This window comes from Chlorocebus sabaeus, chromosome 20 (assembly GCF_047675955.1).
Source record: "Chlorocebus sabaeus isolate Y175 chromosome 20, mChlSab1.0.hap1, whole genome shotgun sequence".
Taxonomy (NCBI): Eukaryota; Metazoa; Chordata; class Mammalia; order Primates; family Cercopithecidae; genus Chlorocebus; species Chlorocebus sabaeus.
The window spans coordinates 11,793,439-11,816,441 of NC_132923.1; the positions used below are offsets into that span (position 1 = coordinate 11,793,439).

General features: G+C 40.1%; 1 protein-coding gene and 1 non-coding gene across 5 annotated transcripts in view; both read right to left on the reverse strand.

Moving 5' to 3' along the window:
- SNX27 (sorting nexin 27) overlaps positions 1-23,003 on the reverse strand; it is a 91,369-nt gene that overhangs the window by 50,366 nt on the left and 18,000 nt on the right. For all 4 annotated transcript variants that reach the window (XM_073008378.1, XM_007977186.3, XM_007977187.3 and 1 more), the window contains exon 2: positions 13,271-13,502. In XM_073008378.1, the coding sequence (XP_072864479.1) occupies positions 13,271-13,502 (232 nt within the window). The remainder of the gene's footprint in view (positions 1-13,270; positions 13,503-23,003) is intronic.
- LOC119624552 (U6 spliceosomal RNA) lies at positions 22,526-22,632 on the reverse strand. Its single transcript, XR_005240717.1, has one exon. It is a non-coding gene; the product is annotated as a U6 spliceosomal RNA (small nuclear RNA).

Sequence of the window (23,003 nt, forward strand, 5' to 3'; positions counted from 1 at the left end):
CCAACACAAAAGAATCAGTGGATAAGGACATTAAGCAGCTATCATGCATTAAGAAGAGGGATTAAGAAATGTATTAAGAAGTGGGATCTTTAAGAGGTAATGGCAATACTCTCCACTTTGGGAGGCCGAGGTGGGCAGATCACGAGGTCAGGAGATCAAGACCATCCTGGTTAACACGGTGAAACCCCATCTCTACTAAAAATACAAAAAAAATTAGCCGGGTGTGGTGGTGGGCACCTGTAGTCCCAGCTACTCGGGAGGCTGAGGCAGGAGAATGGCGGGAACCTGAGAGGCGGAGCTTGCAGTGAGCTGAGATCCTGCCACTGCACTCCAGCCTGGGCGACAGAGCGAGACTGAGTCTCAAAAAAAAAAAAAAAGAGGTAATGGCAAAACTCTCATGATTAATGTCATGATTGAGGCAGTGGGTTATTTATCTCAGGAGTTTGGGCCCCCTTTTCTCTCTGTCTCACATGCACTTCCTTACCTAGGAATGCCTTCCTCCATGTTATAACACAACAAAAAGGCCTTCACCAGATGTGGCCCCTTGATATTAGACTTCCCAGGCTCTAGAACTGTGAGCCAAATAATCTCTTTTCTTTATAAATTACCTACAATCTGTGTTATTCTATTACAGTAGCAAAAACAGGATAAGACAGGCAGTAAACCCTCTCAGTCAGAGTGCACAGGCAAAGATCCACTTCTTCTGGGGAAGGAGTAAAAGTAAAATACTCTATACCCGTGGGGAGAGGCAGGAAACCATATTAGGCCCAGGTTCCTCCACTGTTACCAAGCAGAGGTCTGCTATAGCTGAGGGAGGGACCGGAAACTCTTTCCCAAGACTAACCACAGATACAAGGCCGAGTTTGGCTAAAATAAGAAGGAAGGGAAAAGAATTAGGACACAGAGACACAGACTCTGCCTAAGCCTAAGGGTGAACTACACAACATCTACCTCTACCATGAGTCTAGCCCAAGTAAAAGCAAGAGCAGTCTACCAGTAGCAGAGGGGTAAGAATGCAAAGAGACAACTTCTCTGTGGTACTGGTATGCACAGGTGGCTGAAAGTCTGAGGACAAAACACTGAAAAAAACCCTCCAGGGCCGGCTGGGCACCATAGTTTACACCTGTAATCCCAGCACTTTGGAAGGCCAAGACAGGCGGATCACGAGGTCAAGAGATCAAGACTATCCTGGCCAACATGCTGAAACCCCACTCTACTAAAAATACAAAAATTAGCTGGGCGTGGTGGTGCAGGCCTGTAGTCCCAACTACTCAAGAGAGTGAAGCAGGAGAATCACTTGAACCCGGGAGGTAGAGGTTGCAGTGAGCCGAGACTGCACCACTGCATTCCAGCCTGGTGACAGAGCAAGACTCCGTCTAAAAAAAAAAAAGAAAAGAAACCCTCCAGGCTGGGCACAGTGGCTCTTGTCTATAATCCCAGCACTTTGGGAGGCCAAGGCAGGAGGATCACTTGAGCCCAGGATTTTGAGACTAGCCTGGGCAAAATGGTGGGACTCTGTCTCTACAAAAAGTAAAAAAAATTAGCCAGATGTGGTGACGTGTGCTTGTGGTCCCAGCTACTTAGTAGGCTGAGGCTGGAGGAATGCTTAAGCCAGGAAGCCAAGGCTGCAGAGAGCCATTATTGTACAACTGCATCCAGTCTGAGAGATAGTAGAGCTTGTCTCAAAAAATAAATAAATAAATAAATATTTTAAAACTTCCAGAACCCCAGCCCTCACTCTAAGCACAAGGCAATAGCAAACCATGGCTAGAGAAACTTAAGGCCTATGGCACAGTAAAGGTAATGATAGCTATAGCAAAATCCAAGCCCAGCTTAACCGACTAAATTCCCTAACAGAAGAGCATTGCCCATTTCCAAGTTCAAACACTATTTACTTCAGTCATCTCTACTATTATTCTACACATGATGCCTGACATTCAGTTAATACTACAGGACAAAAACGCAAAAACAAAAAAACAAACAAAAAACAGGCTGGGTGCGGTGGCTCACACCTGTAATCCCAGCACTTTGGGAGGCCGAGGCAGGCGATCACCTGAGGTCAGGAGTTTAAGACCAGCCTGACCAACATGGAGAAACCCCGTCTCTACTAAAAATACAAAATTAGCCAGGCATGGTGGCACATGCCTGTAATCCCAGCTACTTGGAGGCTGAGGCAGGAGAATCGCTTGAGGCAGGAGAATCGCTTGAACCTGGGAAGCAGAGGTTGTGGTGGGCCGAGATCGAGCCATTGTACTCCAATCTGGGCAACAAGAGCAAAACTCCATCTCAAAAAAAAAAAAAGAAACCCAACATTATGGCAAGAGATAAAACAGTCTCAGAGATGACCCAGATGTTGAAATTATCAGGCAGTATATTATTAGAATAACAGTGATTAACAATGCTAAAGACCTCATGCAAAAGGAAAAGGTGGAAAACATGTATGAACAGATGGAGAATTTCAGCAGGTGTGAAAATTACAAGCAAATATCAAATGGAAGTGATAGAAATAAAAGGCATGGGCTGGGCGCAGTGGCTCACGCCTGTAATCCCAGCACTTTGGGAGGTCAAGGCGGGCGGATCACAAAGTCAGGAGTTTGAGACCAGCCTGGCCAATATGGTGAACTGCCGTCTCTACTTAAAAAAAAAACAAAAATTAGCCAGGCGTGGTAGTGGTTGCCTGTAGTCCCAGCTACTCGGGAGGCTAAGGCAGGAGAATCGCTTGAACTTCGGAGGCGGAGGTTGCAGTGAGCCGAGATCATGCCACCGCACTCCAGCCTGGGCAACAGAGCAACCCTCCGTCTGAAAAAAAAAAAAAAAAGGTGTGGTATCAAAGATGAAGAGTTCCTCTAACAGTACCATCAGCAGACTGGACACAACTGAGGAAAAAAATCAGCAAACTTAATGATAGGTCAATAAAAATTATCTAAGGAGAAAAATAAAAGCTAAAATAGAATAAAACACCCAAAAGCTCTAAGACAATATCAAACAGTGCAAAACACAGGTAACTAGAACCTCCAGAAAGGCAAGAGAAAAAGAGTGGGCTGAAGAAATATCTGAAAACATACTGGCTGATAGTTTTCCAAAAATAATAAAAGATATCAAACCACAGATTCCTCAAGCAGGATAAATAAGAAACAACCACCTAGACATGTAAAAACGAAACTCCAAAAACTAAAGATAAGAAGAAAACGCTGCAAGCCAGGTGCAGTGGCTCATGCCTGTAATCCCAGTGCTTTGGAGTCTGAGGAAGGAGGATTGCTTGAGGCTGAGAGTGTGAGAACAGCCTGGGGAACACAGCAAGACCCCATCTCTACTAAAAATTTTTAAAATTAGGTGGCCAGGTGCAGTGGCCAACGCCTATAACCCCAACATTTTGAGAGGCTGTGGGCAGATCACTTGAGGCCAGAAGTTCGAGGCCAGCTTGACCAACATGGTGAAACCCTGTCTCTAGTAAAAACACAAAAATTAGCCGGTTGTGGTGGCACACACCTGTAGTCCCAGCTACTTGGGAGGCTGAGACAGGAGAATTGCTTGAACCCAGGAGGCGGAGGTTGCAGTGAACCAAGATGGTGCCACTGAACTCCAGCCTGGGCAACAGAGCAAGACCCCATCTCAAACAAATAAAATAATAAAATAAAATATAAAAGTTAGACAGGTACAGTGGCACATTCCTGTAGTTCCAGCTACTTGGAGGCTGAGTCAGGAGGATAGCTTAAGCCCAGGAGGTTAAGTCTGCAGTGGGCTATTATCACACCATTGCACTCCACCCTGGATGACTGAGTGAGACCCTGTCTCTGTTTTTTAAAGAGAATAAAGTTTGAAGGTAGCCAGAGAGGGTTAAAACAAGCCATAGAAAAGACCAAAAACTAAAACAAGCAGGCTTCTCATCAGAAACTGAAAACCAGAAGACTGGAATGATTTTTGTTTCAAATTGGGACAGGATCTCGCTCTGTCTCCCAGGCTGGAGTGCAGTGGCGTGACCAAAGCTCACTGCAGCCTCAATCTTCTGGGTTGAAGTGATCCTCCTGCCTCAGCTTCCCAAGTAACTGGGACTACAGGGATTGTGTCACCACATCCAGCTATTTTTTCATTTTTTGTAGAGACAGAGTCTCAGTATGTTGCTCAGGGTGATCTCAAGTTCCTGGCCTCAAGCAATCTTGCTGCCTCAGCCTCCCAAAGTGCTGGGATTACAATGGAGTGATTATTTTTTTCTTTTGGTACTTTAAAAAAGTAAGTAAAAATTTTAAAAATCGGCCAGGCACGGTGGCTTACGTCTGTAATCTCAGCACTTTGGGAGGCCAAGGCGGGTGGATCACAAGGTCAGGAGTTCAAGACCAGCCTGGCCAACATGGTGAAACGCCGTCTTTACTAAAAATGCAAAAATTAGCTGGGCATGGTGGCGGGTGCCTGTAATCCCAGCTACTTGGGAGGCTGAGGCAGAGAATTGCTTGAACCCGGGAGGCAGAGGCTGCAGTGAGCCAAGATCGTGTCACTGCACTCCAGCCTGGGCAACAGAGCAAGACTCTATCTCAAAAAAAAAAAAAAAAAGAAAAGAAAGAATCCACCCAGAATTCTATACCCTGAAAAAATCTTTCAAACATAAAGGAGAAATGAAGACTTCTTTACATCAACAAAAGCTAAGAGAATTCGTTGCCAGAAGACCTGCACTCTTAACGCAAGAAATATTAATGCAAGTTCTTCAAGCAGAGGGAATCTAATGCCAGACAGAAACTAGATTTACACAAAGGAATAAAGTGCATCAGAAATGGCAAATATAGGCTGCGCACAGTGGCTCACGCCTGTAATCCCAGCAGTTTGGGAGGCTGAGGTGCGCAGATCACCTGAGGTCAGGAGTTCAAGACCAGCTTGGACAACATGGAGAAACCCCATCTCTACTAAAAATACAAAATTAGCCGGGCATGGTGGCGCATGCCTATAATCCCAGCTACTTGGGAGGCTGAGGCAGAAGAACAGCTTGAACCTTGGAGGTGGACGTTGCAGAGTGAGCCAAGATTGCACGAAGGAAGGAAGGAAGGAAGGAAGGAAGGAAGGAAGGAGGGAGGGAGGGAGGGAGGGAGGGAGGGAGGGAGGAAGGAAGGAAGGAAGGAAGGAAGGAAGGAAGGAAATGGTAAATATGTGGTCAAATAAAAAATAACTCTTTTATCATGTTTAATTTCTTTAATGCCAGGCGTGGTGGCTCATGCCTGTAATCCCAACACACTTTGGAAGGCCAAAGCTGGCAGATCACTTGAGCTCAGGAATTTGAGACCAGCCTGGGCAACATCATGAAACCCCGTCTCTATCAAAAATACAAAAAACGAGCTGGGTGTGGTGGTGCGCACCTGTGGTCACAGCTACTCAGGAGGCTGAGGTGGGAGATCACTTGAGCCTGGGAGGCAGAGGTTGCAGGGTGCCAAGACTGCACCACTGCCTTCCGGCCTGGGTGACAGAGTGAGACTCCATCTCAAAAAACAAAAACAAAAAAACAAAAAACAAAAAACCCAACTCTTTAAAAGGCAATTGTTTAAAGCAAAGATAACAATGTATCGTTAAGTTTGTAACACATACAGAAGTCAATGTATGACAACAATAGCACAAAGGATGGCAGGGGGGAAATATACTCTTGTAAGTGTCTTAAATTATATATATAGTATGTCTGTGTGTGTGTGTGTGTGTGTGTGTGTGTGTGTGTGTGTGTGTGTGTGTGTCCAGCCTGGACAACAGAGAGAAACCTTGTCTCTCACACACACACATACACACAAAAGGTATTATGCAAAGTATCTTCTATAACTACAACGGGGTAATGTTAGAAATCAATAACAGAGGGAAAGCTAGAAAATTCACTAATTTGTAGGAATTAACATCTGACAGGGACAAAATGGCCAATATAAATATATATTATATATTATAAAATTATATATATTAGGTATATTTACCTAGAGTGTTACACTATATATAATATGTGTACTATGTATTATGTATATACAACTACAAGTTCAAATATATAATTTGAAGGTAAATGTTCATAAATTACAGATATATACTGTAAACCAAGAAAAAAACAAATTATACCTAATAAAACAAGAGTAGAGATAAAATAGAATCATTTAAAAATACTCTATCAATCCAAAAGAAGGCAAGAAATGAGGAAAAAAATAAATAATGATGCAACATAGATAGCAAAAAACAAGACAGTAGATTTAGCCTAACTATAGCAATAATTATACTAAAGGTAAGTAGTCTAAATAAAAACATTTAGATTCCAATAAAACATTCCAAATAAAAACATTGCCAGACTGGACAAAAAAGCAAGATCCAGCTATAAGCTTTCTATAAGAAACCCAGTTTAATTATAAATATATAAATAGGTGAAATGGGAAAGATAGCAATGAAAACAATAACCAAAAGAAAGGTGACATGGCTACTAGTGGCTATATGTTAGTGGCTCATATGCTATATGAGAGAAAGACTTCAGAACAAAGAATATTACCAGGGATAAAGAGAGACAGATACATTACAGATAGAGACTTAAATAAAGAGATAAATAATGTTAAAGGGATCAATTCATCAAGATATAATATTCATTATACATAAAGAAAAACCTGACAGAACTGAAAACTCCATTTCAAGTAGTACATACACTTCATGTAGACCAACCCTTCCACTATAACAACTATAAATTCTAGACAAAATACAAAAACAATTGTCTGAGGAGTCTGAATTAAACACTACAAGCAGGCTGACTGTGGAGGGGACTCAAAACATGGAGCAATGATCTGTACAAGAGGAGGTACACTCCTGCATTTAGAGGGTTTTGCTCTGCTTGTGGGCATAAGTTACAAAATAGCACAATTTAAGTAACTAAAAGTCAGACAGAACCTGACATCTTTCTGGCTCAAACATACAGGGAAAAGATTCTACGTAACCACGGCTGCTACCAGAGTAAGTGGAGAACCTAAGGCAAGAGAAAACCAGAGAAGGCGATCCCTTAATTCTAAGAATAAACACCACATGTATCTCAGACTAATCCTTTCTTGGATGTATACAGACTCGAAGCAGCACAGCAAAGGTTGAAATAATTAAACTGAGATTTGAACTCTAACCCACACAAGGCGACACAGCTTATGGCTTATTGCCAGCTAAAACAAAACATCAATACTCCTCAGAGGAATATTACAGAACCCAGAGTCTACACAATGTAACATTCATAAATATCCAAGATACAATCCAAAATGACTCAATATACACAGAACCAGGAGAATACCACCCATTCTCAAGGGAAAAGACATTTAACAGAAACCAATCCCAAAATGACACAACTGTTCAGACACATAAGGAACAGACCAATGAAACAGAGCAAAAAGTTCAGAAATAGTAAATTGATTTTCCACAATGATGCCAAGGTATTTCAATGGGGAAAAAATTTTCTTTTAAGCACAGGTTGCTGTGAAACAACTGAATATCCATATAAAAACAAAATCAAAAACAAAACCTTGACCCTGGTCGGGCGCAGTGGCTAACACCTGTAATCCCAGAACTTTGGGAGGCGAGGCGGGTTAATCACCTGAGGTCAGGAGTTTGAGACCAGCCTGGCCAACATGGAAAAACCTCATCTCTACTAAAAATACAAAAATTAGCCGGGTGTGGTGGTGCATGTCTGTAATCCCAGCTACTCAGTGGGGCTGAGGCAGGGGAATCGCTTGGACCCAGGAGGCAGAGGCTGCAGTGAGCCAATATTGCTCCACTGCACTGCAGCCTAGCTGACACTCAAAAACAAACAAACAAACATAATAGACAAAAGTGGAAGGAACCCAGATGTCCATCAATTGAAGAATGGATAAATAAAAGTGGTATATCTATATAACAGAATGTTAAAATGAAGTACTGATGTGTGCTACAACTTGAATAAGCCTCAAAAATATTATGCCAAGTGAAAGAAGCCAGTTAAAAAAAAAACCCCATGATTCCATTTCTATGAAATGTCCAGAATAGCAAATCTATAAGACAGAGGATAGATTAGTGCTTTCCTAGAACTGGAGGGGATGGGAGGTTTGGAAAATGATGGGTGCAAGGAATGAGGTTCTTTTTGAGGTAATGAAAATGTTACAAATTTGTTTTATGCTTCAAAAGTGCTAACTTTGAGTCATAAGACATGTAAGAAGTTGAAATCAAGGTCATGTCCCAAAAGTAGAGCAGACTGGATGTTGAGACCTTTTGGGAATTACCTAAAACCTTGGGAACTTGAGAAAAGGAATGAAACCACTAATTGTACTTCTATTTATCTATTTTTTTTCTTTGAGACGAAGTCTCACTTTGTCACCCAGGCTAGAGTGCAGTGGTGTGATCTCAGCTCACTGCAATCTCTGTGAACACACTAAAAACTAAATTAGCCAGGAGCAGTGGCTCAAGCCTGTAATCCCAGCTAATTGGGAGGCCAAGGCTGGTGGATTACCTGAGGTCGGGAGTTCGAGTCAGCCTGAACAACATGGAGAAACCCCATCTCTACTAAAAATACAAAATTAGCTGAGTGTGGTGGCGCATGCCTGTAATCCCAACTACTCAGGAGGCTGAGGCAGGAGAATTGCTTGAACTCGGGAGGCAGAGGTTGCAGTGAGCCAAGATTGCGCTATTGCACTTCAGCCTGAGCAACAAGAGCAAAACTCTATCTAAAAAACAAAAAAATTAAAAATTTAAAAAAAAAAAAACTAAATTGTGTACTTTAGGTGAACTTATGGTATATAAATCATATCTTAATAAAGTTCTTATGGCTGGGTGCGGTGGCTCACACCTGCAATCCCAGCACTTTGGGAGTCCAAGGCAGGCAGATCATGAGGTCAGAAGTTCAAGACCAGCCTGGCCAACGCAGTGAAACCCTATCTCTACTAAAAACACAAAAATTAGCTAGGCGCAGTGGTGTGTGCCTGTAGTCCCAGCTGCTGGGGAGGCTGAGGCAGGAGAATTGCTTGAACCCAGGAGGCAGAGGTTGCAGTGAGCCGAGATCACACCACTGCATTCCAGCCTGAGTGACAGAGGGAGACTCCCTCTCAAAATACATACATACATACAAAATGAAAGTCCAGGTGGGGTTGCTCATGCCTGTAATCCCAGCACTTTGGGAGGCCGAGGCGGACGGATCACCTGAGGTCGGGAGTTCCAGACCAGCCTGACCAACATGGAGAAATCCTGTCTCTACTAAAACACAAAATTAGCCAGGTGTGGTGGCACATGCCTGTAATCCCAGCTACTCCGGGAGGCTGAGGCAGGAGAATCACTTGAAACCAGGAGGGAGAGGCTGCAGTGAGCCAAGATCACGCCACTGCACTCCAGCCTGGGCAACAAGAGCAAAATTTCACCTCAAAAAATAAAATAAAATAAAAATTAAAAACAGGCAGGGCACGGTGGCTCACGCCTGTAATCCCAGCACTTTGGGAGGCCGAGGCGGGTGGATCACGATGTCAGGAGATCGAGACCATCCTGGCTAACACAGTGAAACCCCGTCTCTACTAAAACTACAAAAAAATTAGCAGGGCATGGTGGCAGACAGCTGTAGTCCCAGCTACTCAGGAAGCTGAGGCAGGAGAATGGCGTGAACCCAGGAGGCGGAGCTTGAAGTGAGCCAAGATCACGCCACTGCACTCCAGCCTGGGTGACAGAGCAAGACTCTATCTCAAAAATAAATAAATAAATAAATAATAAAGTTCTTACAAAAAAAGATAGCTGAAACTATAAAACTGTAAGAAAACATAAAAGATTAGGGTCCTTGGGTTAGGCAGATTTCTTGGAACACAATTGCATTACTCATAAATTTAAAAACTGATAAACTAGACTATATCAAAATTTAAAATTTCTGTTCTTTGAAAGATACTGTTTTTAAAAATGAAAAGGCAAGTCCCAAACTTAAATATTTACAAAATATCTTAAGTCCTTTTTCTTTTTTTTTTTTTTGAGACGGAGTTTCACTCTTGTTGCCCAGGCTGGAGTGCAATGGCACAATCTCAGCTCACTGCAACGTCGGCCTCCCGGGTTCAAGTGATTCTTCTGCCTCAGCCTCCCGAGTAGCTGGGATTACAGGCTCCTGCCACCATGCCTGGCTTATTTTTGTATTTTTAGTAGAGACGGGGTTTCACCGTATTGGCCAGCCTGGTCTGGAGCTCCTGACCTCAGGTGATCCACCGACCTCAGGTGATCCGCCCACCTCAGCCTCCCAAAGTACTGGCGTTATAGGCGTGAGTCACTGCGCCTGGTTTATCTAAGTCCTTTTTCAAGCTACTGGAAAATATATATTTATTTATATATATATCTGATAAAGGACTTGTAGAGCCAGAATATATAAAGAACCTCTACAACAAAATACTACTACAAACAACCTAATTTTTTTTTTTTTTTTTTTTTTTTTGAGACAGAGTCTGGCTCTGTCGCCCAGGCTGGAGTGCAGTGGCGCGATCTCGGCTCACTGCAACCTCTGCCTCCCAGGTTCACATGGTTCTCCTGCCTCAGCCTCCCGAATAGCTGGGACTACAGGCGCCCGCCACCATGCCCGGCTAATTTTTTTGTTTTTGTTTTTTTTTTGAGGCGGAGTCTCACTCTGTCGCCCAGATTGGAGTGCAGCCGGGCGATATCGGCTCACTGCAAGCTGCGCCTCCCGGGTTCACGCCTTTCTCCTGCCTCAGCCTCCTGAGTAGCTGGGACCACAGGCGCCCGCCACTGCGCCCGGCTGATTTTTTGTGTTTTTAGTAGAGATGGGGTTTCACCGTGGTTTTGATCTCCTGACCTCGTGATCCGCCCGCCTCGACCTCCCAAAGTGCTGGGATTACAGGCGTGAGTCACTGCACTCGGCCACAGCCTAATTTTTTAAACAGGCAAAAGAGTTAAACAGTTACTTCATCAATGAAGACACATGAATGGCCATTAAACACACAAAAAGCAGCTCATCATCATGAGTCATTAGGTAAATGCAAATTAAAACCACAGTAAGATATCACTGTCTATGAGAATGGCTAGAATTAAAAAGACTGAAAATATCAACAGGTTATGGAAACAATGGAACTCTCCACCTTATATGAGAATGTAAAAATGGTATAGCCACTTTGGAAAACTGTTTGGCAGTTTTTTATAAGGTTAAACTTACACTCACCCTGCAATTCCACTTCTTCGTATATACTCAAGAGCAATGAAAATATATGTCTACATAAAGACCTGTACATTCAATATTCTTTCATGGCAGCTTTAGTCATACTAGTCTAAAACTGGAAGCAACCCACAAGTGCATGAACAATGAAGGGATGAACAAACTGTAGTAAATCTATATAATGGACTACTACTCAGCAATTAAAAAGGGACAAATATTTGGTATAAATAACAATGTATACCAGTCTTAAGGACTATACTAACTGAACAAAGCCAGATACAAGAGAGTACACATGGTATGATTCCATTTATTTGACATTCTGGAAAACGTAAAATATGGTGACTTTAGTAAGCTGATCCATGGTTGACAAGTGCAGTGGTAAGAGGTGAGGACTAACTGCAAAGGGCATGAGGGAACTTTTGGGGATATGAAAATGTTCTAAATCTTCATTGCGGTAGTGGTGGTTATAAGACTATGTACATTTGTCAAAACTTGTAAAAGTGTAGACTTAACATGGGTGAATGTTAATATAGGTAAACTATGTTCAATAAAGTTGATTTTAAAAGTACAATTAGTGGACTGGGCACAGTGGCTCATACCTGTAATCCCAGCACTTTGGGAGGCTGAGGCGGGCAGATTACCTGAGATCAGGAGTTGGAGACTAACCTGGCCAACATGGTGAAACACCATTTCTACTAAAAATACAAAAGTTAGTAGGGCGTGGTGGTGTGCACCTGTAGTCCCAGCTACTTGGGAGGCTGAGGCAGGAGAATTGTTTGAACCCGAGAGGCAGAGATTGCAGTGAGCCAAGATCACACCACTGTACTCCAGGCTGGGGAACAGAGTAAGACTTCGTCTCAAAAAATAAATAAAAATAAAAATAAACAAAGGTACAATTAGTAGTATCATTCCTTTTCTCAAGTTTCCAAGGTTTTAGGTAATTCCCAAAAGGTCTCAACATCCAATCTGCTCTACTTTTAGGATGTGACCTTGATTTCAACTTCTTACATGCCTTATGACTCAAAGTTAGCACTTACGAAGCATAAAACTCTAAATTCTGTGTGTGGTTCTAAGACTACAGAAGTCCATGCTGAAATAAAACCTACATGCCATTATCTACAGCTAAATTACAGATGCAACCAGGCATTATTTGATCCTCTGCAACTTTTTTAGCTTCCTTGCTTTTCCTATCTCTTCACTAAAAAGAATTTACCATAAATGTTTAGTAGCTTGTTCCCATGCGGAGGATAAATCTCAGTTTTAGAGACTGAAACTTTAGTCAACTGTTAAGCTTTAAACACCTGTAGTCTGTTTGCCAGTATCTAACAGAACCCACTGCATTTTCTACTAAGAATAATGAACATTTCTTATTATATCAACACTCCACAAATAATTAAAGGCAAATAAAGCATATTGCAACCAAAAGAAAAATTAAGTAGACTGAGCTATCAGTGGCAATTAGGCTTTGAAGAACAAACAAAGGCATTCAGGAAAGGGGCTAGCACACATCACTAAAAATTCAAGATGGGCTTTCCTGCATAACTACAACAGCAACAGATTGGAAATGTGTGAAACAGCTCATGGGAATTGCATTCAGGAAACTCGTGGGAAAAACCACAGTTAATCATTCACACGGATATCTCCAAAGAAAATGAAAAAGAACATGATGTGGAAAGAAGAGTAGACATCTAAGTTCTGAAATGGGCGAACCTCTCTATTACCCAAATATTTTGAAAGACACCATCCTCTTAAATTAATCTTGCCCTATAGCGCAACAAAATCAACAGTAAATAAGAGACTACTATTAGCAAAGAGATACGGCAACCAACAAAAGAACGAACAAAAAAGAAACTAAACAAACAAAACCTCACACGTTTACAACAAACCAGAATGCAAACTTGAAACTATCTAAAAATAAAATGGAATTATACTCAAGCTGAATAGGACTCTTTTCCATTACTGTAGTTCACCCCCTGCAATAAATCAGGGTCAGTGTCTTTTATTTATGTGTGAACTCATCCTCCTGGTAGACAAACTGACCTAGGTTGCAGTCTTTTATCTATCACTATAATAGTTTCATAATTATAAGACTAGGGGAAACAAAAGCTAGATGTTTGAGGATCGAGTTGGGCTGACACTCACCACAAACTTCTCACCATTCTGCTCCACATGTTTGTATCTGGGGACCGATATAGGCACTGCTTGCTTTTCTGTGTAATCATAAAATGATTGTCCCAACGAGTCGTCACTGGGATCTAGGTTATCTGCCTCATGAGGAGGTACAGATAACACTGTCAAGATCAATTCCTTCTCGCCTGCTCGAATCAGGTCCACCACCTGCTTGTGTGTCGCCCCCTCAACATTCACGTGGTTCCTAAGGGGAAAAAGGGAAAAAGACAATCCCATAAACCAGAAGGGTCCAAACACTTTGTATCTCCACCCTCCTGCCCCCACTCCAGTGTCACACAGTATGAACCATGAAGTCAAAAGATTAATTTGGTTCCTGAAAAGTTGTTTATGTTTTAACAGTTTCTAATGTGAAAAACTTTGTGAACTTATGGCAGGGAAAAAATGGAAAGAGGTGAGAAGACCTCCCCTTCCTCTATATTAATATCCCACACATAGCTTCAGGAAAGCACATGGAAAGAGGCTGAAGCTGAGGAGGAAACAAAGCTTTTTCAGTCAAACAGTCCAATTTCCTCATTCTACCCAAGCATGTATACAATTCAATCAAAGTGGCTTTCGACAGCCCTGCCACGTGAATTGTACTTTGTCCTTTTTAAACCTCATAGGAACTCTGTTAAAAGAACCTTCACAAAATACATTCCCTTAATTTGTAAATACAGACTCAAAAAAAGTTATGACTGAAGATAATTCCTTTACATTTACATCCAATTTCTCTCCATATCTCAAATCAGTCAACTTAATTTTCCTTTATGCCAAGTTTCATTACTTTGGGAGCTAAATGGTATTACTCTTCACAAATACACTAATTTCCACTTCAATTAACCTCTTGGGATTCCATCAACTTTTTTCCTGCTCTATGCTATCTCATTTAAAGTCCTGTGCAATCAGTCCAAACTAAAAAATATACACCTATAGTTATATAGTAAGTCAGCCTACTAATTTGCCTTCCTGTTTTGCTGTGTACAAAAGGCAGAAACAAGGCAAACAAAGTACAAGGTTTAGTTGAAGTATTTTGTCAAGAAAGATGCTGAGTCTCAAAAACTCACTCAGCAAACCAAACTACCTTCCAGAATGCTGATCCAGGCTGCTCTCTCAGCAAAAACCACTGGGCAGCTGGCCTGGAGGTTCCCTCCCATGGCTATCCCAAGAGAGGTAGGAAACACACACCTGACCTCTAATCAACTTAACATTTAAAGCTTATATACCCTTTAGAGTTAAATTCTTTTTCAGTCCTGTTCCAAACCATTAGGGATTTTCCTTCCTGAAAAATGATACTAAGTTTACTAACAAGCCTTCCATAAACTTTTCAGTCACTGAAATTGTCTCTGTCAGAGTCTGGTATCTGAAATATCCATTTATATAAACAGAACAGTCAGGAGATCCCCCAGCTAGTCTCCTGGGATTTAATTTAGGGTTTAACAATCTAGCCAGTAAATTCAGCACTCCTGACATTTCACATCCTACAAGTCTAATTTATATAAAAAAAAAAAAAAATCAGTAATTTTACAATAAGCTAGCTATAGAAAAAAATAAAGAGCCCCTTTCACTGATGAAAACTTGGGCTTTTTATTCATTCAGTCAGACTTGTGATCAAAAAACATGATCAACTCTGATGAACATATACCAGCATGGTAAAAATGGAAAGAAAATGGGCTTTGGAGCTAGTTACAGGAGCTAATTTAAATCCTGATCCTGCCTATTAGTACCAGAATTGGTCTTGACTGAGTTTTTAACCTTTCTTAGCCTTGCTTTCCACATCTGTAAATGGAGACAATAATAAGTTCCTAACAGAGTTGCTGTGAAGATTAATGTAATAAAACATGTAGAACAATCCCTAAACATTTATATCACAAGGTTTAAGAAGAGGTTATATATATATATATATATTTTTTTTTTTTTCATTAAAGAAGAAATGGAAATCTTAAGTTAGGAACTGGCAAAAGATTTTTATCTAAGTATTTGGACTTACTAGGTCGGAGAAAATGATTTGATGGTAGAAGAAAAAACTGAAAAAGCAAGTTTAGAAATCATCAAACAATCTCATATATCCCTAGGAACCTTAGCTAACTCATGAATATACTTTTTTTTTTTTTTTTAAACACAGTGGCAAAAGTTGACACCTTAAAGACTGGCCAAAATACTAGTATCTTGGATACAGGCTGGGCACAGTGTGGCTCACACCTGTAATCCCAGCACTTTAGGAAGCCAAGGCAGGTGGATCACTTGAGTTCAGGAGTTTGAGACCAGCCTGGGCAACATGGTGAAACCCCATCTCTATACAAAATATGCCAAAAGATTAGCCAGGCCTGGTGGCACGTGCCTATAGTCCCAGCTACTCGGGAGGCTGAGCTGGGAAGATCACCTGAGCCTGGGAGTTCAAGGCTGCAGTGAGCTAGATCATGCCACTGCATCTAGCCTGGGTTACAGAATAAGATCCTGTTTTTAAAAAAATGAAATAAAATAAAATCTTAAATACCAAAACAAAATTTCTGTTAATGCAATCAATTTTATGAAATGCACATTTGTGAAAAATAAAAACTGATGCTCAAATCTTACTTTTCAGTTCCCTAATTTTTTTTCCTTTAAAGAATTTTTTATCCAGGGCACTCTGTTGGTAGACTTGGGAGTCACTGGATCTACAAAATTTGTATGTAAAATTGTTTTTATGTGCCTATTATGCATTTTTTTCTGGGGAGTTTCCCTAGCTTTCATCAGCTTCAAAAAGGAGTATATGAACTCCCAAAAGATTCAGAACTATTGCTTTCAATACACACCTCCACCCATTCAGTTTTCAAATCAAAATACACCATTCCTTGGGTCACTCACAAAAATAAACTCTGAAAATCGTCAGAGAAACTTAAGTGAGACATACCAAGAGGGGTCAAGGAGCAAGGGAGTTCACTTAGGTTTCACTTCTTTATTACTAAGACCAAGTTTCAGATTGACTATAATTCCAAAAATCTCTTTTAAAAGAAGACAGGAAAAAACTTCCAGTGTCATGTTCTAAACAGACTTGCTAATATTTACCTGGTTCAACTACAGAAGGAATGCTATACATTCCACGACTTACTACAAAGTGGGAAATTCCTTCATTCTTCAGAGAGTGAAATAAGGTCAGTCTGATTTGAGGATGTCTGATTGGAAAAAGGACCCTCCTTCCTCAAGAATGAAGAGGTCTTCACAGTCATAAAAGTGTTACATGATATACTTTTTTACAAGAAGGCTACTCTACCAACTCAAATTCGGTGTGGCCCAATAATTTGTACAATTCTGAAGACATAAATTAATGCAAAATATAAATTCTTCAATAAGGAGAAACTTTCAGCAGTATAGACTTTAGGTTTGAAGTATGGGTTTGGGAGTCAAACAGACGAGTTTGAATACCAATCGTGCTGTTTAATGGATGAGCCCTTAAGTAAATTACTCTATCTCACTAAATCTCAATTTTCTAATCCATAAAATGGGGTTAATACCATTGGCTAACGGAGTTGTTGTGAAAAGTAAAATGAGATGAAGCTCTAGAACACGGTAACCACTCAATAAATGGTAGCTATTTGTGTTATAGTATTTGTAGCAATTGGGCAAACAGGTTGGTAGTATTTTCGCCTCCCTGATGATACAAACTTTTTCTACCAGCAATTTCCCTTGCCTTTCAATTCCGTCTTTGTAACGTAATCTAGTTGGAATTCATTTGAAAATAAATAATCAAGCTCTCAATCAATGATAATGGGGTTCACAGATAGCCAGCTTCACAAGACCACTGGATCAGTGAAGCACTAATTCTCTTATCACACAAAAGTACTGACTTCCCAGTCAGTATTGGTATTATCTACCAATATATACTGCTTTTATAAAGAAAGGCAGCAGTTTAAATACATCATTAAAAATATCTAACACATATGTGATTAAGCAAATACAACAAAATGTTAATTATAGAATCTAGGTAATAGGTATACAGGTATTCACTGTATGATTCTTTCAATTTTTCTGTAGGTTTGAAACTTTTCATAATAAAATGAAGGAAAAAATTAAGGGGGCCAAAAATTCCAACAATCCACAAATAAGATCAAACTTTTATTTAGTTAGGCAGATGATATCTAATTTATTTTATGTCTTTGGCATTGTAAACATACACTTGATAATTTTAATAAAGTACTTACTTTTACATAAGACCAACATTTGGCCCCATTAGAGAGAGAGGCCTTAAAGTAGCTAATGGGAGTGGCTTCAAATAAGACTTCTATTCAACCAAAGTTGGCCACCTAGGGAAATTGCAAAGCTAACATAAACATTCCCAAAAGCAGGAGAAAAAGCTCTAGTCAGGATTTGTATACCACTTGTGAAGGAAGCGATACACAATGAAAACTAGGTATAAATGGAAATATGACAAACCCAATCACTATATACACCACAGCAAAAAGCCATTCTATGTAGTAAGCAAAATACCATTTTGACCCTCTGTGATATGCACGAAAGTAATAAAAAAGTAATTAGTCTCTCAGAGATAGTCCATTAAAAATACATAATAAATTCCTATAACTGCAAGTGCTAAGACATACATTTCAATTTTGTAGATGGCTATATATGTCTACACAATGGCTACACATCTATAAGAATGGCTAAAACAGAGTGGCAATACCAAGTTTTGCCAAAGATGTGGAACACGTGCCATTCTTATATATAGCTGATAAGTGCATAAAACAAAAACAATCTAGCAGTTTCTCATAATGTTAAACATACATTTACTACAAGACCCAGCAATTCTACTCCTAGGTATTATTCAAGAGAAAAAAAAAACACACACACATCTACACAAACAACTGTAGTTGAATGTTCACTGCAGCTTTATTCAAAATAGTACAAAACTAAAAACAACCCAATGTCTATCAAAAAGCAAATGGATAAACAAGTTGTGGCATATTCATAAAGTGGAGTATCACACCAATAAAAGGAAAAAGCAATAAAAAGGAAAAACTACTCATATCCCCAACACCACAGATAAATCTCAAAAATACACTCCGGGGGAGCAAAGTGAGACAGAAAAGAATCTGACTGATTTGACTCCATTTATTTGAAGTTCTGGAACAGGCAAAACTAATCTTTAGTGGTAGAAATCAAATCACTTGTTGTCTGGAGGGGAGGGGATGGTACTAAATGCAAAGGGGCACAAAGAAACTTTCTTATGCGTCACGCCTGTAATCCCAGCACTTTGGGAGGCAGAGGCAGGGGGGATCACTTGAGCTCAGGAGTTTGAGACCAGCCTGGGCAACATGGCAAAACCCCTCTCTACAAAAAATACAAAAAATTAGCTGGGCGTTCTGGCGCAGGCCGGTAGTCCAAGGTACTTGGGGGCTGAGGCAGGAAGATTGCTTGTACCTGGGAGTCAAGGCTGTAGTGAGCCAAGATCTCAACACCGCTCTCCAGCCTAAGTGACAAAGTAAGACTCTGTCTCAGGGAAAAAAAAAAAAAAAAAAGTGATGGAACTGTCTATATCTTGACTGGGGTGGTGGTTAAATGGATGCATACTTTTGCCAAAACTCAAACTCTATACTTCCTATGTGTGCATTTGACTGTATGTTAATTAAGCCTCAGTAAAGTTTATTTTTTTTTAAATTATTATATAATATCTACATCTATAAGTGTGAAATAGGAGTCCACTACCTGGGTGAAAAGCATAACCCCTATTCTACTTTTAGATTACTCTGAATTTTTTGCTATTGTGAATAATTTTGTTACTGAAGATCTAGTAGATGAATCTGTACCTATCTGCAGCATAAAACTGCTTAAACAAAATACATGCGTTTTCCTTCACCTCCCATATCTTGTGGAAAATAAGCTAAACTTTGGCTATTTCCAAGTCTTACAAGGTTATTTCATGGAAGCAATGAAAAGAAAATTAAGCCACAGCTAGTTTACCCCTACTTCTGCTTTGGCTTTCTTGTCTTACTCTCCTATAAACAACAGGACACGTATTTCAAACCTAGTATAGTTAAAAACCTCACCAACATGGCCGGGTGCAGTGGCTTATGCCTGTAATCCCAGCACTTTGGGAGGCTGAGGCGAGCAGATCACAAGGTCAGGGGTTCGAGACCAGCCTGGCCAACATGGTGAAATCCTGTCTCTACTAAAAATACAAAAATTAGACAGGGATGGTGGCACATGCCTGTAATCCCAGCTATTTGGGAGGCTGAGGTAGGAGAATCACTTGAAACTGGAAGGCGGAGATTGCAGTGAGCTATATTCGCACCACTGCACTCCAGCCTGGGCAACAAGTGCAAAACTCCGTCTCAAAAAATAAAAATAAAAAATAAAAAAACCTCTGCAACAAATTATAAAGTTAAGTCTGATAAACAATAGCATCTCTCAAGTTTATCAAAGCCATAATGTAAGGGACAAAGTGAAATTCACCAAACACTGCAAAAATACCATTATAGTGCATTACAAATACAATTCAGATTATTTTTCTTAGGAGGCCTAGATTTCACTTGTTAGATTTTTAAGGGTCAGACACAATGGCTCACACCTACAATCCCAACATTTTGGAGGGGCGCAGTGGGAGGATCACTTGAGCCCAGGAGTTTGAGACAGCCTGAGCAACATGGTGGGACTCTGGCTCTACCAAAAAAACATTTTAAAAATTAGCTGGACCTGGTGGTGCACACGTATTGCCCCAGCTACCTAAGAGGATCCCTTGAACCCAGGAGGCAGAGGTGGCAGCGAGGTGAGATTGCGCCACTGCACTGCAGCCTGAGTGACAGAGGAGAGACCCTGTCTCGAGGAAAAAAAAAAAGTAAGCATTCAAGATTGTAAAGCATTTTCTTCTGACCAAGTATTTGAAAAATAATTTGTTCAGCCAAATAATATCTAACATCAGAGAAACCTTTAAAGACACTGAAGTACATCAAACATATGGACTATAAACATCTTAAAAATATTTATGAAAACTATATGCAAACATGGAAAAGTTCTTACGTTAAATGCAAAAATGAAGATTACAAACTGTTTATATTTTAGCCCATACGGCACATTATGTAAAATACAAAAATAGTTGAGTTAGGGTGACTGGAACTATGTTTAAAACTTTAACACAGCTATTATATCATCTTTTCAATTATACAGAGTTTTATAAATGAACTCCCTACCTTCTCCACAACATATCTTCTTGAAAATTAGGAGATCTCTGAAGTTGAAGGAAAAGAGACCCCTGCCACATGAGAGACATTTCCTTTGACTTTTCACTGGGTCACTGCTTACTTGTTCAGTACAACTGTACTAGAAACTACATTGTAAAGACAAGGAACTACTCTACCAAAATGTAAAGGTCTGTCCTTTCTAATTTTTGCAGTTAAATCATCTGACTGGTTCCGTTTGTCTCCTTTTCATTTAACTCTGCCTCTTTGCTATTTTACTTAGGCAAACAAGTTGAAGAATATTCTTCTTGACTAATTATATAAGCAATCATACCATATTTTGCCCTTAAATTGAGATATGAGATTTAGACATGCGTAAGCAATGAATGCAGCCAAAATAGGTGAAGCTTGAACAGATCTAAACAAAATTTCCATTCTGGATCACTAAATATCAAAGACATTTGGAATGTTGTTTTAGAAATAATAATATTTTGCACCTCACATCTTAGAACTTCTTATTTATTGATGGATGATAAAAGCCTAACAACAGAAAGTAAATGGCCAAAGTTTTCCAAAATGCTTGCATTTTCTAATAAATAGCAAAATCTGGTCAACACCTTTCAAAATAAAAAATTATCTTAATTATTTTTAATATCAACTTTTATCATCTAGAATATGAGATGACGGTTTCATAAATATGCAAAACCCTTTGGAAAGCAATTTCACTGACAATATGCATCTAAAGATATAAAAATGCTCATAATATTTTAACTAATAATTGTATTACTGAGAATTTATCCTAAGGCAATGACCAAAATATGAGTGTCATAAGGGCAAAAATTTTACAATGGTATGCAGAACACTCTCAAGCATTTCATGTAAGAATAAATAATCCCAAACACAAAAAAGTTTTTTTTTTAATCTTACTCTGTCGCCCAGGCTGGAGTACAGTGGCACGTCTCGGCTCACTACAACCTCCGCCTCCTGGGTTCAAGCGATTCTCCTGCCTCAGCCTCCTGAGTAGCTGGGATTACAGGTGCACGCCACCACGCCCAGCTAATTTTTGTATTTTCAGTAGAGACAGGGCTTCACCACGTTGGTCAGGCTGGCCTCGAACTGCTGACCTCGTGATCCACCCACCTCAGCCTCCCAAAGTGCTGGGATTACAGGTGTGAGCCACCATACCCGGCCTGTTGTTTTTTAAATAATTTTTTATTTTACATTTTTTATATTAAAAAAATAGAACAAGTCGGGCATGGTGGCTCATGCCTGCAATCCCAGTACTTTGGGAGGCGAAGGCAGGTGGATCACAAGGTCAGGAGTTCAAGACCAGCCTGGCCAATAATTTGGTGAAACCCCATCTCTACTAAAAATACAAAAAAAAAAAAATTAGCTGGGCATGGCGGCAGGCACCCGTAGTCCCAGCTACCTGGGAGGCTGAGGCAGGAGAATCGCTTGAACCCAGGAGGCAGAGGTTGCAGTGATCTGAGATTGTGCCACTGCACTCCAGCCTAGGTGACAGAGCAAGGCTCCATCTCACAAAAAAAAAAAAAAAAAAAAGGAACAGCGGCCGGGCACAGTGGCTCAGGCCTGTAACCCCAGCACTTTGGGAGGCTAAGGCAGGTGAATCACCTGAGGTCAGGAGTTTGAAGCCAGCCTGGCCAACATGGTGAAACCCTGTCTCTAGCAAAAATACAAAAAATTAGCCAGGCGTGCTGCCACGCCCATGCAGTCCCAGCTACTCAGGAGGCTGAGGCAGGAGAATCGCTTGAACCCAGGAAATGGAGGCTGCAGTGAGCCAAGATTGCCCACTGCACTCCAGCCTGGGCAACAGAGTGAGACTCTGTCTCGAAAAAAAAAAAAATTATATTTTTTTATTATATATACACACATATATACATATATACACATATGTATAGATACATATATACATAGCTACGTATATGTATAGCTACGTATACATATAGATACATATATAGATATATATGTATAGATACATATCTAGATGTGTATCTATATATAGACTATATATGTATATGTGTATATATGTACGTGTATATATGTATATATGTGTATGTGTATATATATGGAACACTTCAAGAATTCACGTGTGATCCTTCCACAGGGGCCATGCTAATCTTCTCTGTATCATTATAATTTTACTATATGGGCTGCTGAAGCAAGCACCTAAACACTAAAAAGCTAGGCACAAACATATCCATTACTACTTAGGTTGTTTCCAAATTTGTTTTTATAAAAAGTCAATAGGATGAAAATCCAAGAAAATTGTAGTACAATAATTTAATAAACTAGAAAGCAATCATGTAAAATTGTAAATATGAAGAACAAAATAATTTAGAAATGTTTGAGCCAACACATCTAAAAGTGGATTACAAAAATACAAATCTACAAAACTTCTAAAAGACAACATAGGAGAAAATCTAGGCGGTTGGCAATGAGATCTCAGCTACAACACCAAAAAGCATGATCCATGAAGGAAAAAAATTGCTAAGTTGAACTTTATTAAAATTAAAAACTTCTGCTCTGCAAGAGACACT